The sequence below is a fragment of the Cadophora gregata genome (assembly GCF_030347475.1).
Source record: "Cadophora gregata isolate MNR1 chromosome Unknown scaffold_8, whole genome shotgun sequence".
NCBI classification, from domain to species: Eukaryota; Fungi; Ascomycota; class Leotiomycetes; order Helotiales; family Ploettnerulaceae; genus Cadophora; species Cadophora gregata.
Window position 1 is genome coordinate 1809847 of NW_026695931.1, and position 14661 is coordinate 1824507.

General features: G+C 47.1%; 6 protein-coding genes across 6 annotated transcripts; 3 read left to right on the forward strand and 3 right to left on the reverse strand.

Moving 5' to 3' along the window:
* Positions 1-311: 311 nt before the first annotated feature.
* On the reverse strand, positions 312-2535 carry ONS95_014115 (uncharacterized protein). Its single transcript, XM_058507769.1, has 2 exons — positions 1993-2535; positions 312-1942 (listed from the first exon to the last, which is right to left on the reverse strand). Exons 1-2 carry the CDS (start codon positions 2144-2146, stop codon positions 459-461), a joined length of 1638 nt encoding a protein of 545 aa, XP_058356939.1. The 5' UTR covers positions 2147-2535; the 3' UTR covers positions 312-458.
* A 22-nt stretch (positions 2536-2557) lies between these two features.
* On the forward strand, positions 2558-6394 carry ONS95_014116 (uncharacterized protein). The gene is made up of 8 exons (XM_058507770.1): positions 2558-2627; positions 4079-4623; positions 4677-4732; positions 4778-4909; positions 4964-5133; positions 5260-5309; positions 5358-5448; positions 5504-6394. Exons 2-8 carry the CDS (start codon positions 4596-4598, stop codon positions 5922-5924), a joined length of 948 nt encoding a protein of 315 aa, XP_058356940.1. The 5' UTR covers positions 2558-2627; positions 4079-4595; the 3' UTR covers positions 5925-6394.
* A 600-nt stretch (positions 6395-6994) lies between these two features.
* On the forward strand, positions 6995-8533 carry ONS95_014117 (uncharacterized protein; the record flags this gene model as incomplete). Its single annotated transcript, XM_058507771.1, has 6 exons — positions 6995-7028; positions 7099-7152; positions 7277-7395; positions 7483-7696; positions 7776-7878; positions 7927-8533. 6 exons carry the CDS (start codon positions 6995-6997, stop codon positions 8333-8335), a joined length of 933 nt encoding a protein of 310 aa, XP_058356941.1. The 3' UTR covers positions 8336-8533.
* A 575-nt stretch (positions 8534-9108) lies between these two features.
* ONS95_014118 (uncharacterized protein) lies at positions 9109-9714 on the reverse strand (the record flags this gene model as incomplete). Its single annotated transcript, XM_058507772.1, has 2 exons — positions 9109-9468; positions 9607-9714. 2 exons carry the CDS (start codon positions 9712-9714, stop codon positions 9109-9111), a joined length of 468 nt encoding a protein of 155 aa, XP_058356942.1.
* A 1011-nt stretch (positions 9715-10725) lies between these two features.
* ONS95_014119 (uncharacterized protein) lies at positions 10726-11412 on the reverse strand (the record flags this gene model as incomplete). The annotated part of the gene is made up of 1 exon (XM_058507773.1): positions 10726-11412. The coding sequence occupies one exon, from the start codon at positions 11410-11412 to the stop codon at positions 10726-10728; it is 687 nt and encodes a 228-aa protein (XP_058356943.1).
* Positions 11413-12502: 1090 nt separating this feature from the next.
* ONS95_014120 (uncharacterized protein) lies at positions 12503-13709 on the forward strand (the record flags this gene model as incomplete). The annotated part of the gene is made up of 5 exons (XM_058507774.1): positions 12503-12782; positions 12860-12979; positions 13099-13247; positions 13313-13394; positions 13477-13709. 5 exons carry the CDS (start codon positions 12503-12505, stop codon positions 13707-13709), a joined length of 864 nt encoding a protein of 287 aa, XP_058356944.1.
* Between the last annotated feature and the right edge of the window lie 952 nt (positions 13710-14661).

The following is a 14661-nucleotide window of genomic DNA, read 5'->3' on the forward strand; positions in this document are numbered from 1 at the left end:
CCTCCACAATCATCACAGCTTCTGATATCGAGGAGGCCTTTGATTGGGGAATTCCTCGCTCGATCAGTTGATGACTTCTGAGTTACCTTTGACATCCTCATAAACCGTAGTTGTGCATAACGTAGACAAAATCAAAGCAACATGATTCGGAACTCTCCGCACTTTTTTTCTCGTGCTTTTTCAACTCCGCAATAACTTGAACCTTGCGTCACTGCAGGAGTGTGCTTATTTTCTAACATTGTAAAGAAGTTGTAAATATGATGGCATTCACATCTGAGAATAACTAGCGGTTCACAAGATAGCGTTATAAGATCACGAGGAAGCAAAGACTCTTGCACTCAGTGGCCTTGCCAGTTGGTGAAAGACTCAACTTAAGCCAAGTATATCATTATTTTGTTCTATACCCATAATCCTTTTATATCAAGTACCATGCAGTCTCAGCATCGGTACCCAGCCTTCTATGCAAGCCAAAACCAAGCTCTCTGCAGCCAGTTCTTTGGCACTCGAACAACTTCCATCTCAGCTAACTCGTCCATTTCTCTCTTCCCGGTCATGATATCAATATCCTCAATCTTCCTCGCAAAAGGAGTGCGGAAGTAGATCTTGTGTCCAAAATACAGCACCAAGAAGATTGGCAAGGTAATATAGGCAGCCAGGAAGTCAGCGGCATTGAACTTGTTCGGCCAGAATACCTGGAATCCATTGGTGAGTGTCAGGAGTGTGATGACGAATAACACTGCGTATGTGGCGTATGGCTGGAGAGCTGTCTTGTATGGTAGGACGTGGAGCATATTGTTGTACTCGAAAGCCTTGCGGAAGCGCAGGTAAGTGATCATGACGACGATCCAGGCGATAAAGCCTGAGATTGTGCTGATGTTCACGAACCAGTTGAACACAGTAGCTCCAGTATTTGAGACATTGAGGTAGGCCAAGAGGGAGAATGCCCATGTGAACAGGACTGCCACGTATGGGACACCGCGCTTGTTGGTAATGCTGAATATTTTAGGTGCTTGCTTGTTGAGAGACATCGAGTACAAAACACGAGATCCAGAGTAAAGGAAAGAATTTCCTGCAGACCATGCTGATGTCAAAACAGCTCCATTAATTGCATGGTTCAAGCCTCCAATTCCAGCTCTTTGGATGCCAATGACCCAGGGACTCGCGCTTGCATTTCCAGCACCGAGCAGTCTGTCTTCGTCTGAAGGAACAATTACACCAATAATGAATGAGGCACAACCGTAGAAGAGTGCCAATCGCCAGATGAATCGACGGGCAGCTTTAGGGATATTCCGACGAGGGTCGACGGTCTCTCCAGCTGCGATGGCGATCAGTTCAGGAGAAGTGATAAAAGCGAAACCAGCTTTGACAAAGGCGTGCCAATAGGCTAGGAATTTCCCAGTGTCACCTGGTGCCATATATGGGACGAAAGCACCTGGTTTCTGCCAGTATCTGAATCCCAGACGGTCGTGATTTGGTCCTCCTCCGAAGAATAGGACGACTCCAAGGATGATAAGTCCGAGGATCGTGATGAGTTTGATCGATGCGAACCAGAACTCAGCTTCTCCGAAGAATGAAACGGCAATAACGTTCAGCAGCAGGATAATCACCAATACCACGGTAATCCACACCGCAACGGAGACAGGAGCATTCCAGTAATCCAAGATGATCGAAGCAGCACTAGCTTCAGCTGCAACGAGCATAGCATAGGCGTACCAGTAATTCCATCCAGCTGCAAATGCCAGTGAAGGATCCACAAACCGTTCGACAAAGTACGGAATGGATATTCCCTTCATAGGCAAATAGGTGACCATCTCAGCCAGGACGTTCATCACACACCAGACCACCATAATCATGGACAGGTATCCCATAAACAGCGGCGCAGGTCCAGTTTCTGACAGAATGCTGCCAGAACCGACGAAAAGACCAGTACCAATAGCACCACCTATAAACTGTGAGTTTCGACACATATATATCTGAGTACAGTCGACATACCTAATGCCAGAAACTGGATGTGCCGACTCTTCAAACCCCGCTCGAGTTGGTTGTGCCCTGCTGCCAGGTTGAACTCAGGGTTCTCCTGCTCCTCGCCCTTGAACTCAGTGTCGAATTTCGGCTCCGTCTCGGTAGTCTTCGTTGGGTACGACATATTTTTCAACTTCTCAACTTGTCGTTGATTGAAGCCAGCTGGTCGTGATGATGAGTATAGGCAATATCAAAGATAACATCGACTATATACTTAGTGTAGCCGGTTAACAGCGGTGTACATCATGAGGGTGCAAGAAAAGCTAGAAGCATTCTGGCAAGAAGTTTTACGTCTTAGCCTCTTGGTGGTGGATGACGGCGTGGATCTTTTCTCGTAATGGCCAATGATTACCCATTACCCCACAACCGTTCCCCGCATTCCGTCAGAAACCGTATGCGGAGAGTCTTTTGAGCCGAAGGCATTGGATGATTAAGGCTTGCAAAGCTTTGCTTGGGGTCTTACTCTGAAGTGGCAAGACAAATGTCAGGATTAAGGCGTGGTAAATTTGAGGAGGCTTTTGTTGTTGTCGATAGCAGAATTTGCGTGCGGCTAGGACCGAGTCTGAGCCGAATCGCGGGCTTGGCGCTCTGCCTCAATGATCTAGGTAATCTGAAGCCCCCCTTTTTTTTACTTTCCCATCCAAACTTCAAGTTTATCTGGTGCCACCAACACGTCTCAGGATGAGTATCCTTGGAACCACAAGCCGCTCTCAATTGATGAAAGACATAAGCCTCCTTCGACACTGTCATTGCCTGGATCTTCTCCTCTCCACGACCAGCAGAACAATGTGCGTAGGGCTCCCATCCTGTTTTCCAAGAACGAGAAAATGGCGTGGCTGCAGACTTGTACCTACGAAATTCTTCGTTTAGACTTGTCCATCTTGATACCTTTTCCTTCTCGGTCTCCTCGGCAGCATTCGAACCCCTCTTGTTGTGCAACTTTGTACGACAAGTCAAGAGTTGTGGTGTTTCATTTTGTAGCGCAGCAAAGTCTCGGTTGTTACTCTGCATTGTTTACTGTTGATCTTTGCTGCGCTGAGTCCTCTACCCTCCATCAGGTCATTGTCTATCTGAAAAGGGGAATGATAAACTCCTGATACGTTGAAGACTTGCTGAGCTCAGTATGATTCTCTGCTGCAACGTTTGCCTTTGCAAAGCAATCGTTCCTCGGTGTTTCGGTAGCCGGTCATTCAGAACTTCATGCAACTCTATATGCACTTCGACAAAAGTGGCAAAGGATTTCCCGCGCCATGTCAGGTCACTCGAGAGTCTCAATCACTCGTTTTGATTTCTGAGTGCCTATTTGTTCTCGGATTGGACGCACGTCGAGAATTTCTCATGGCAACTTTTGGTATTACAGAAGCCATTGGCAGCTTTGCGTTTCTGTGATCCCACTGCATTGTTGGTAGCAGGCTGAGCAGGTACCAAGCTGCCAGAATTTACCTAGCGCTTTCTGTACTACTATGATCTTTGCACGCCACACAGCTGGTACAAGCATCGCCAGATCCCTTCGCGCCGTTGCTGCTAGAAGTTGTAACCGAGACTCGTCTCCTTCAAATCTACCAGTATGATCGATGATGATTCAGACTGGGCCGTATCCAAACCTTTCCTATTGCTATTAATCGTTGAGGCTTTAATCTTGTCCTCTGTCACTCACTCATTAGCTGTGAGTTGTGCTGATTCTGCCACTGATCTGCATCACATTTAGTGCGGGGTCAATAGAGATCTGTGGATATGACGAGATCGCGGCTGGTAGTTGCACAGTGTTACAGCCATGCTGGTTATTTTCAGACATGAACGGCATGTTTTGGAGCATCTACCTCGTTAACATCCGAACCTCGCTTTAGCATTCTAGTGGACTGTCTGATCGTCTTCCGGAGAGGGGAAATGTGGATCTTCCATTGGCCGAGCTCGAGTTGAATCACACTCGTTACAGTTGTCGTTCAGTCTGGTACCATTCAAACATCCCCAAATGTGCCACGTGAAGCACGATTTTGCGACTCGAGTTGAAGTTGAAGACTCGCGACAACCGTTCATGGGCTGATCGTGGTTATAGGATGAAACTCATTGACAGAATAATGCTACACCTAGTTCCACGACTTGCTTCTCAGTTACATTCTGATGAGGTGTTTCCATTCTTCAGATGTCAGATGGTCGATTGGCAAGGTCTTGATTCCTACTTCTGCGCTTCTCATCCTGAAAATTGCCCGTCAGCCCCTCATTTTCAATGAGCTCGCATCATGGCTGGCATGGCACGACATGCATCTCGGGTGAAATTGAAAATTCGGACGCATTTTCGTGTCTCAATGCTTCATAGGCTGCGAAGGCGACGAAAACTACTCCTCCCTCATCCGTAGCCACGCATGAGGTACATTCGTCACGTCACTTGGTACGTAGGCTTCGGAGAGTCAAGAAATGTGCTCAAAGTCTATATAAGCCACACTCCTTCAACCAAGTGGTAACCAGAAACGCAGAACATCAAGTTCACGGTCATCTTCACTGAACAATCGGTTCAATATCATCCTTTTACTCCTACTTTCCTTCTTCAAACACAATATCAACGTATTTCCAACATGGCAAATGCTTCAGTGATCGCCAATCGTGAGTTATCGGCGCAACAATGAATCTCTGCCATGCTAACCAACATCACCAAGACACCGCAATCGCCTCTATTGGCGATGGTAACGGTGTTCTAAGGGTGTACTCCATTGTACGTATGGCCTACAAAAACTTAGGACTTTCTAACAATTCATAGGACATATATGGCGGTATCCGTGAAACTGGGTATAATGGCTCAGGGTTTACTTGGTGGGGAGGTGACAAGGCTATCGCGACTGCGAAGATTGGATCACCTCTTGCTGTGGCCTCATCTCCAGGGCTGAAGAATGTGAGGACCTTGCAACTGCCACCATGAGAAGAGAACACTACTTATCCATCTCAGATTCGTCTCTACTACATCAGCAAAGATTTCAAGCTGTCTGAACTCTGCTATGATGCAGACTCGAGCAGCAAGGGGTGGTTTGCAGGAGAGCTCAGCAGCAAGGGCTACCAGGTCGCTCCTTACTCGCAGATCGCTGCCACGTATCTGGCCAGTACCCAGCTAAGGATCCGGTATGTTTATTATCCGAGATCTTGTTGCCAAGTCCTGTAGTTAAGCTGTGATGGTCCCGGTCCGAGTGGGTTCATTGGTAGACGCGGCAGCTTATGGAACGTATGCTGATGTGCTCGATGATTCAGAGTTTATGTTCAGGCTCCCGACAACACTGTCCAGGAGTATAGCAATGATGGTATGAAAACCTCTACATCCAACGCTGCTTTTCGCTAATAAGTGGTAGGCTCGTGGTACAAAGATCAGAGCCTTGGGGCAGCGGTTGCAGGAAGCAGCATTTCAGTCATTGCCTACAAGGGACTTGCAACCAGTATCCGGTACCTTGTCTTCCAGAAAGCCTCCTATAATCATGGGTTACTAACTGAAGTTAAGTCTCTATTATCAGGCTCCGAACCTTGACCTGATTGAAAAAGCCCACGATGAGGGCAGTACCTGGAAGACTGGCGAGTTCTCCGTCAAGTCAGCCAGCCCTCGTGCTGCCATCTCCGCAACCGTGTGGACCGTTCCCGGCAGTACTGGGACGAGCATTCGTATCTATTACACAGGGCCCAATAACACAATCCTCGAGAAAGCAAACGATGGTTCCTGGTATGACGGAATGTTCAAGCAAGCCTCGATTCCTGGCTCGCAGATTGGATGTCTATCTTGGTACGCCAACAGCACCAGGGCGCCTGAGATTCGCGTCTATTTCCAAGCTGGAACGCAGGTGACTGCAATCACCGAGTGGAAATGGCAGGGAGGACTTCGTGCATGGAACATCGGTCATCCAGCTCTGCCACCTGCTACCCAGTAAGTCGTGGATGGATATACTGGGCCGCTGAGCCGACATCAAATGATTGGAATCGAGTGGAGGACTTTGCGGGAAAGCCGAGTTATTGTTTTCATTGTTTCTATCACACTCCTTTGCCTCTCAATAGCAACGAATGAAAAGCCATGGCGATGGCGAAACTCTTTTTTCTCGTGCTGTGCATTCTTACACACCTCACGCTCTTCACAATTATCCACTTCGTGGCTCGGTCGCCTCCGAATGTCACACAAAGTGGCGCCTCCCCAAGAGCTGAGTAACGCTCATGAAACTGATCCCTCGTCCGATACCACCGTAGCATTACACAACGTCCAAATAGCGTCCTGCATGTCAGACAACTGTTTACATCCCCGCCTTCAGCTGCGGACAAACTCCCTGAAAGAGTGAAAACACCACCACCTGGCGGAGTCCTCATCGATTTCATTGTCTTGGCAAACATGTTGGTGACTGGACTTGGGAGTGATTGACAGGCTCCAAGAATCTTGTGTAAGCGTAAGCAGGTGCTCAGGTAGCATGAGACATTGAGGCTCCAGATGGGGTATCATTATGGCTTGCCGAGAATCGTTTGGAGGAGCCCTCAACGACAGCTCTTCGATGCTATCATAGTCTTCATGACTGCAAGCCCAGAGAATTCAGCTTACCGCTACGCTTGTTTGCAGTCGATTTTCATATGGATAAAATTGTCTCTTGCCTGTTGAATATGGCGACATTTGATGTGAGAAGCTTGACTGGTCAGATGTGACGATCGATTTCCTCAGTTCAGCTTCCATACCAGAAGCCACATTGTTTCGCGAATTCCTAGAATGAGGCTTCGTGTGTTGCTTTCTATCATCAAAGCTGTCTTGGTCTAATGGTTGTGATATCTGGATGCCCATGAGCTGAAAGGTTTCAGCGAAGAGCTGCTGCCTATATATTCGAATGCTTTCCTCTCCGAGTAGCTTGACCTTCAACATCATTCACAGATAATTCCAACCAGCCTCAATTCGATTCAAACAGAAGACAATCAACGTTTACTTGACCTTCATTGGCATTTTCAAACACTTCAGTAACTTCCAATCATGACTTCAGGCCCAGTCGAGCAGATTACATTCCGTAGGTCAACCTTGTCCTAGCTTTGATTTCATTTACATTTCCTCAAACTATATACTTACCATCTTTGCAGGCACTGCTATTGCTGCTGTAAACTCTACAGACCATCTTCGAGTCTACTTTCAAGGTAAGTGCTTTTGTTTTAGTTCTCCAACGTTTCTCCGCTCATCTTCTGGATGATCTCTCACCGAAAGATGGATTTGCGAATCACCTCCTATTTGAGACAGAGAGACTAACTTAATGTGTTCCAGATGTCAGTGGTGGTATTCGTGAGAGCAGTTACGAAGATGGTTGGAGTGGAGGAGTAAATGTCCTTTCCAAGGGGAAACGCAACTCTCCCATTGCTGCCGCTTTCAAGGGTCTTGATAACGTAAGTTCCCTCTGGCTTCTGGGTAGACAGACAAGGGCACGATCGTGGCCCCTGATCACATTCAAAACACATTTCTAACTAGGATAGATCCGTCTCTACTTCCTCTCATCGGACAATACGCTCCGTGAATTCGCTTACGACTCCAATGTCGGGTGGTATGATGGCCCACTCAACAATTTGAACTTCGCCGTAGCTCCCTACTCTCAGATTGCCGCCACCGCTTTACTCGCTAACAAGGACCTTACCATTCGTGTCTATGTCCAACTCGCCGACAACACTATTCAAGAGTATGGATGGGACAGTAAGTCTCCTCCCTTCAATTGCTTCTCCATACACGCTTTCCGCTCCTCAAGAGACGTAATGCTAACCAAGAATAACAGATGCTACCAGTGGTTGGCAGAAGTTCGTCAACTTGGGATCTGCGCTTCCTGGCACCAGCATCGCCGTCACTTCATATAAAGGACCGTCAGGACTGAGTATCAGGTACGAATAGAATGATCCCTCGATTTACACAAAGCTGACATGATATAGACTCTACTTCCAAAAGCCAGACCGCTCAATCACCGAACTCTGCCACGATGCCCAATCAACCTGGTACACAGGAGCCCTCTCCATCCCCGCATCCTCCACCACCCCTCGTGCATCCCTAGCCTGCACCAACTTCAACGACACCGAATCCAGCATCAGCCTCCGCCTCTACTATTCTTCTCCACGCAACAGTATTCTTGAGAAGGGATTTGATGGTGATGGTTGGTATGATGGCGCTTTTGAAGAGTCGACTATTCCTGGCTCGAGGATTGCAGCTATTTCGTGGCAAGATGGAGGCGAGATTCAGATCAGAATTTACTTCCAGAAGGGAGAACATGTCACGGCTGTTAGCGAGTGGGTTTGGAGTGGGGCTGGATGGACTCCGGGTATGGCTGCTCTGCCGCCTGCTTGAAATGCTCGGGAAGTATAAGCCGAAGGGTATTGTTGCTGAGGTTATCTCTTTGCTGCGATTTGTTGCTTTCTGGTCGTCTCCTTTATTATCATTTGTCTTTCCCCAAACAATCACGCCCGAGTCTGGGTCTTACTGCCGATATTTCTTATTGATATGTTTTGGATTTTAGTTATTGAGTAGGTCAATCATTTAGTAGCCGTCAGTTTGATGTTCGTCAAATTATCTGGGACTTTACCTACTGCAGCCTCTATTTCTTTCCACATTATGCACTTAGTGAGATATCTCCCTGCACTGCGTCCAACTTTCCAAGGGCAGTCACGAACTTAAGATAGACTTTTGGAACAAACAGTTTCAATGATGGTGGGCAAATATGATTATTTCACAATGAGTCATTCGATGAGCATAAGTATCAACTCGATATCAGTGTGGCACCGCTCCAAATTTCCGAGCTTCTCGAACCAAGCTCCATCCTTCAATGCAGTGCAAGACCTAGACTTCGCATATAGAATCAAGAGTATTCCATTGCCGGCCATGTCCCCAGTGCTGTTTTCTGGCCCTTGATACAAATCTCCAGCTGCTTGTTTTTCAATGACTATGAGGCCAGAACAATGTCTTAGCACCTTCACGAAACTGGCTCATTGAAATGGAATCGAAGACGCGGCCGGATAGTGCTCAGCTGAGCAAGAAGTAACCTGTACAGCAAAACTTGAGGTTCCATCCCATACCCAAATTCTTTCTTAAGTCTACATTTACGGACCCGAAAACATCCAGTTTCACAAGTCTGCTTTCCCCTCTGCAATCGAAACCGTCGTGGTCGCTTCAACGACGCCCTTCCAATCCCCTCCTCTAATAGATACACTAGTACTGACAGTTACAGGAAGTTCCGTGCTTGTTGCTGGAATAATCTGTCCGACTGTTGGCGCTTCTGCTGGCGATTGGGAGACCGATCGTGCTGTCGCGCTTACCAGCAGCGTCAGCATCTCAGCTGGTAGGAGAGAGCTGATGATATTCTCCAGCTCTGGATCCTCAAGTTGCGCAGCGTTGATGTTGAGGTTCAAGTCTGGGAGCTTGATTGTTGTGCTGTAAGAGATGGTTGGCAGAGTAGATGGTGCGGTGTTGGGTGGAGTGGACGCCTAACATTGGATTTAGCATTTGACATTCATAGGTGAAGGGGCTGGGCGCTGGAGGAGTGCTGATACGTGTGTCTTGAATCCAAATAGGGATTGTGAAGGTGCACGGAGAGAAGGAAGGTAAAGTTTTGCAGGTCTTACTTCGAAGGTGGGCTTCGCTGTGAGGGGGATCTGCCCCGTTGTTGCGACGGCCAACGCCGCGAACAGAGAGAATGATGTAACGCATCTCAGAATAACAATAACAGACATTGCTGATCAAAGCAACGATAATTAAAGCACAAGGCAATGTAAGAATACTGCAATGCGACTATCAAGTGATCAAAATACACAGTGATAGCCACGTCTTGAATTGGAAGAGGACGCGCAGCCGTATCAACGCAAGGGAAACTCTGGCATATAAAGTCAAGCAACATGAACTGATTCAATGGCATTACAGACAACAATGCCGAATCTTGCGACAGATCGTGAGGTTGTGCTCCCGTTCAGGCTGATGAAGTTAATCGTGGATGTATCATCTGGCGTTTCAGGATTCTGGTTTGAGAAGTACCCAGTGGTGGCGCAGAAGCTCATCTATTTCTGTTTCCCTTGTGCTCGGAGGCAGTATATCTTCGGTGTGGAGATACAAAGGACGTTGTCGATATACTTGCTGTCTGAAAGTGGTTAGATGAAATGAAGATTGTGGAGGAAGAGAGGTCGTTGGAAGTGGGGCACATTTTATCCCCGAGCTCGCTTGAGGAGCCAACCTTTCACAACACCCCCCTGAGTCTGATCACTCCTGACTTCCATTGATCCAGAACTAAACTCTCAAGCAAACTCAATCAACAATACGAAACAGAATAATCTGGTATCTATTGTTCATGCTGCGATTCAGAAGAACCTGTCTTCAACACCCTACATGATGAGAAAGTGCCAAAATACTTACCTCGACGCCTCTCCATCCTTTGAGAATAACCCACCATCTATACATACCCATCAAAAGCTTTGGTGGTGAAATCTTGACCGATGTTTTGGAGCGTCAAACTCGGTGGTCATGACTACCATGAAGGCAGTGGTCGATCAGCATCACACAAGGCGCTTTCAATCTGAAAGAAATGTAAAAATATCTCCCCATATTCAATACTACGAGAACTAATCCTCCTTTCATAACATCGCCAAGCCAAACTCTACTTTCATCTTCCATACCCTTCATTCCTATCCAAAATTAACCTCTCCATCATCACCTCAGTTCCACCTGCTCTACAAGAACATCTGAGTAGACCCTCACTTGGGCACTACTCCCACCTTCACCTCACTGCTTGCCAAAAAAGAATTCTCAGGAATCTCCCCAGCAGGAACAGGTCTCAATCCCCACTTCAAAGCCTGATTCGGAACCGCAATCGGCTTCTTGAACAAATCCGGGTTGATGGTAACGACGGATGTAGGAGTCGGGACTGGAAGCACATCGAGCTTCTTCAAGAGGTCAGTGTTGAGGGTTGGGATCTCGCGTTTGACGACTTCGACTTCGGCTTCAGCATTGGCTGCGGAGTCTGAGAGGGATCGTTTGCCTGGGTAGAAGCCCCAGTAGTAGCGGTATGGCCATTTGGGTCGAAGGGGCATGGGTGCCGGGGCGGGGGCTGGTGCCGGGGCTGGGGCAGCGAGGGAGATGCTCGAAAGGGTGAGGAAGAGGAGGGTGCTGGAGAGCTTCATGTTGGTCGCAGGAAATAGAAGATAGTGTTGAGGTTGCCGTGGATATTTTTTGAGGGGTAAGCTTGAACGAGCTTGGAAGTTTGGAAGAAATGTGGGAGAGTGGTGGGGAGCAGAAGAAATGAAGGGCAGACTCTTGGTGATATATATATACGGAAAGTAACTCACCAGGAATTTGCTCGGGTTGGTATTCCCCTTTTCTTCACCCTCTCGCTTCGAGTTGATCCTCCTTATTTCGCTGCTGAAATCTAACCGGTCCATCATCACATCCTCTAAACTCAAAACACATCACAACAAAACATATGCAACAATACGACCAAGCCTACCATTCCATGGCATTGATTGAACCAAGCACAGCCCTAACAGCTCCTGCATCCCAGCTGTCCACAATTCACACTATTTATCTAGTCCCACAATCTCAGCAAAAAAACATAATCTGGGATCGTTGCCAAACACCCTGATCATGGGATAAAGTTCCAATAGCATAGCCTCCTCGAAAACTCCCAGACACTTGCGTGTCCAATGACCATAGGAAACAACCTCACTACTTTCCATGATCATATCATCCCAGCGGAAAGTAGCTCGACTTAGCCGTAACGTTTCATCTCCTTTTTGTCAACAGATAAACAAGGAGTCTGCGAAGTCACCGCAACGATCCCATAAGGCTGATCTCCTCTTTCCACAGAATCAAACCCTAAACTAAGCCTCAATCCAGATCCCCATCCACAAACCAGGCACAGCAACCTCATTCGCTGCGAGCAAAATGACCTTCAAAGTCTTGGATCGGATTTAAGATAGGGCTGAGAGAAATTCCCATGATTCATTCTCCCCATAATCTAGATTTTGCCGCAAGGTAAAGTTCAGGATTCTTCCGAAGCTTTACAGATGGAGATTGTGGTGTTTATTGGATGGGAATGGAGATGGTATTTTGGGCGTTATCTCCGAATCTCGCTTGTTCAGCCGCAGCAAACACCAGGGCAGCACCCCCTTTTTCAGCCGAGCTTGGCGAGGAGATCTTGATGATTGGATTGGCTGGGATCAAAAGTCACTGCCTCCACGGATGGGTAGCATCTAATAAGTGGAAGGCAGAGTAGTAGATGGATGAGGGTTCTTGGTGAAATTGAGAACATGAGGAACGTTTGATTTTTGTTCATCGTGCTGGTTTGGATCGACTTTATGAGGAGCCCCTGAATCCCTTCCCTCGAACCTTGGATTATTTTTGCACTTGTTTTCAACTTGAACTCCTTCTTGATAACCAAGAACTCTCCTACATTGTAACCCTCATTTTGCACTTTTTTCAATTTCGCTTTTTATTTCGTTGTCAATTCATATTTGATTTTATCTCCTCTTCAAAATGTCGTTTCCGTCCTTGCTCAATACTTCATCATATATCCCAGTGAGCAATCATGACCACGACCATGAGCATGAATCCGACTCGTCCTCCATCTCCACAGCAGAATCCAATGAGAACCTCCTTTCTGAAAAAGACAGCTCATGTCGGACGAATCCACCATCAACACTTCAGCGTTTCAGGAAATACCTCCCCTGGACACTGCACCTCGTTCTCGTCCTTCTATACACCACAGCTTTCATTTTCTCACCTGCGAAGGTGATCATCCGAGAGCCTTTTGATGGTAAGTCTCCTGCTAGTTATAAAGGCATTAAACCTAAAATTCTGTGACGAGTTTGCTGACGCGAGAACTTCGTGCAGCACCAACCGATGCACCGATCGAGTACGAAACCGTAACTTATTTCAGCGAGCCCGAGGGCTCAAAATACTTCGGACCTTCAAATAACAAAACGGATGCTGCATGGGATGGTCTTCTAACCAGTAAGTCCCTCGATTCAAGTTCTCTCCACTTCAATCCACCTACTCTCTTTCAAATATCAGCACCTCTCTTGTAGGCTCTGTAATCAAGAAGAGCGCTTGCTGATTATGATGCTTTCCAGATGGACCAGGCATAGTCTGGATCTCCGAAGAAGCTGCTTCCAAACTCTCTGAGCCAACGGAGCGAGTGCGCGATTACGAGAGGAAGATTAATCCGGATGTGCCGGGGTACATGGGGAATATCGAGGTGTTTCATCAGTTGCATTGTCTTGTGAGTTCGCTCTCTACATCGTTCCAGAAATGAGAATACACGTACTGATGGGTGTTGACATGTAGAATCGCATCCGCAAACTATTTTATAACCAAACTCGCGAAGATGTTCATGATGAGATTCCTGAAATGAGAGAGCCACACACGAGTTCGTTTCTCCCTAATTTGTCACCCACTTCCGCCTTTCCCTTTCAACTGCTTTTCAAAAGTCCTAACTCACCCTCTGATAGTGCATTGTTTCGAATACCTCCGCCAAGTCCTCCAATGCCATGGCGACGTAGGAATCATGTCTCTTGGCTGGGACGCAGAAGGCGAAGCGTATACTGCTATCTTTGAGACGAAGAAGCAGTGCAGGAACTTTGAGTTGATTACGGAGTGGACGAGGGAGCATCAAGTGTTGACGTTCTTGCCGACGAATCAGTTGAATGCGACGGATTTTGAGGAGGAGGAAGATGAGAAATGAAGGATTTTAAGCAGAGAGATGAGGAGAATGTGATCTGAAAGGAGATAAAATTTGCGGAAGGGTTTGAGTTGTTTGGAGATGCTACACTGGAAGTTCTGTAAGAATACAGGAGAATAGAGAGCGGTGAGAATGGAAATAGACAAGCGGAAATCGGAAATTTACCAAGTAGTGAAGACTTTATGTGATTTGACTTTTGTGTATTTCGTAGCAGGCCAAATTTGACTAAGAAAGACATCCTAGAAGTATCATGAGAGAGAAGTCAATATTCAAATTGTATTCTGCAGAACCTTTCGGTTCAGCAGTGTACGTATCTTACCCACTCCTCTTCTCAATCCAAGCTGATCCGAAGCCAAGCAAGTACGTACTCACTCGAGCTCGATATCTCCAATTCCCAAGACACACAACCATCTTCAGGTTGGCAGCTAAGCCTCTATTTGATTACGAGGCAGCTGACTCATGTGATCTCTCTCCATACCACTTGTTTCCTGAATCGCGATACTGATTGCGATTGCTATGACATGACAGCCAGGGTCGGTTAGCGAAAAGGGGGGCCGGCTGACCTCCCGTCGCGATCGGAAAGGGCCGCAATGTCTTGGATTTCCATGGATACGGACGGCCATTGACTTTGTGAATGCAGGTATCCGTCTTTCCAGCAGATTACGAATCTAGACCAAGGAAAAAGTGTGTAAGGAATCTTGAAAATTTGAATGAGAATACGAAGGCTGATGCAGATTATGTCTCTGTATTAGGCGATGCAAGTGCCGAAGATTGCAGCGTGGGGTGAATAATTTGAAGGGAGAGAGGGGATGTACACAACCTAAACGAGCGAGTCAGGGGGTAGCTTTCACATGAAAAGCTAACGATGAACCCGCCATCATCTGACAGCCTTTGCGACATGGGAATCTTGATATTCGAGACATATCAACACCCAAACAACTCGATCTGGACCTGG

What these genes read in the sequence shown, in the direction of transcription:
- ONS95_014115 (XM_058507769.1), bottom strand. Translation starts at nt 2,146, where the DNA reads ATGTCGTACCCAACGAAGACTACCGAGACGGAGCCGAAATTCGACACT. An exon ending in CATCCAGTTTCTGGCATTAG is followed by an intron (nt 1,943 to 1,992) that starts GTATGTCGACTG and finishes CACAGTTTATAG; the next exon opens with GTGGTGCTATTGGTACTGGT.
- ONS95_014116 (XM_058507770.1), top strand. Translation starts at nt 4,596, where the DNA reads ATGGCAAATGCTTCAGTGATCGCCAATC. An exon ending in TTCTAAGGGTGTACTCCATT is followed by an intron (nt 4,733 to 4,777) that starts GTACGTATGGCC and finishes AACAATTCATAG; the next exon opens with GACATATATGGCGGTATCCG. An exon ending in GGACTTGCAACCAGTATCCG is followed by an intron (nt 5,449 to 5,503) that starts GTACCTTGTCTT and finishes ACTGAAGTTAAG; the next exon opens with TCTCTATTATCAGGCTCCGA.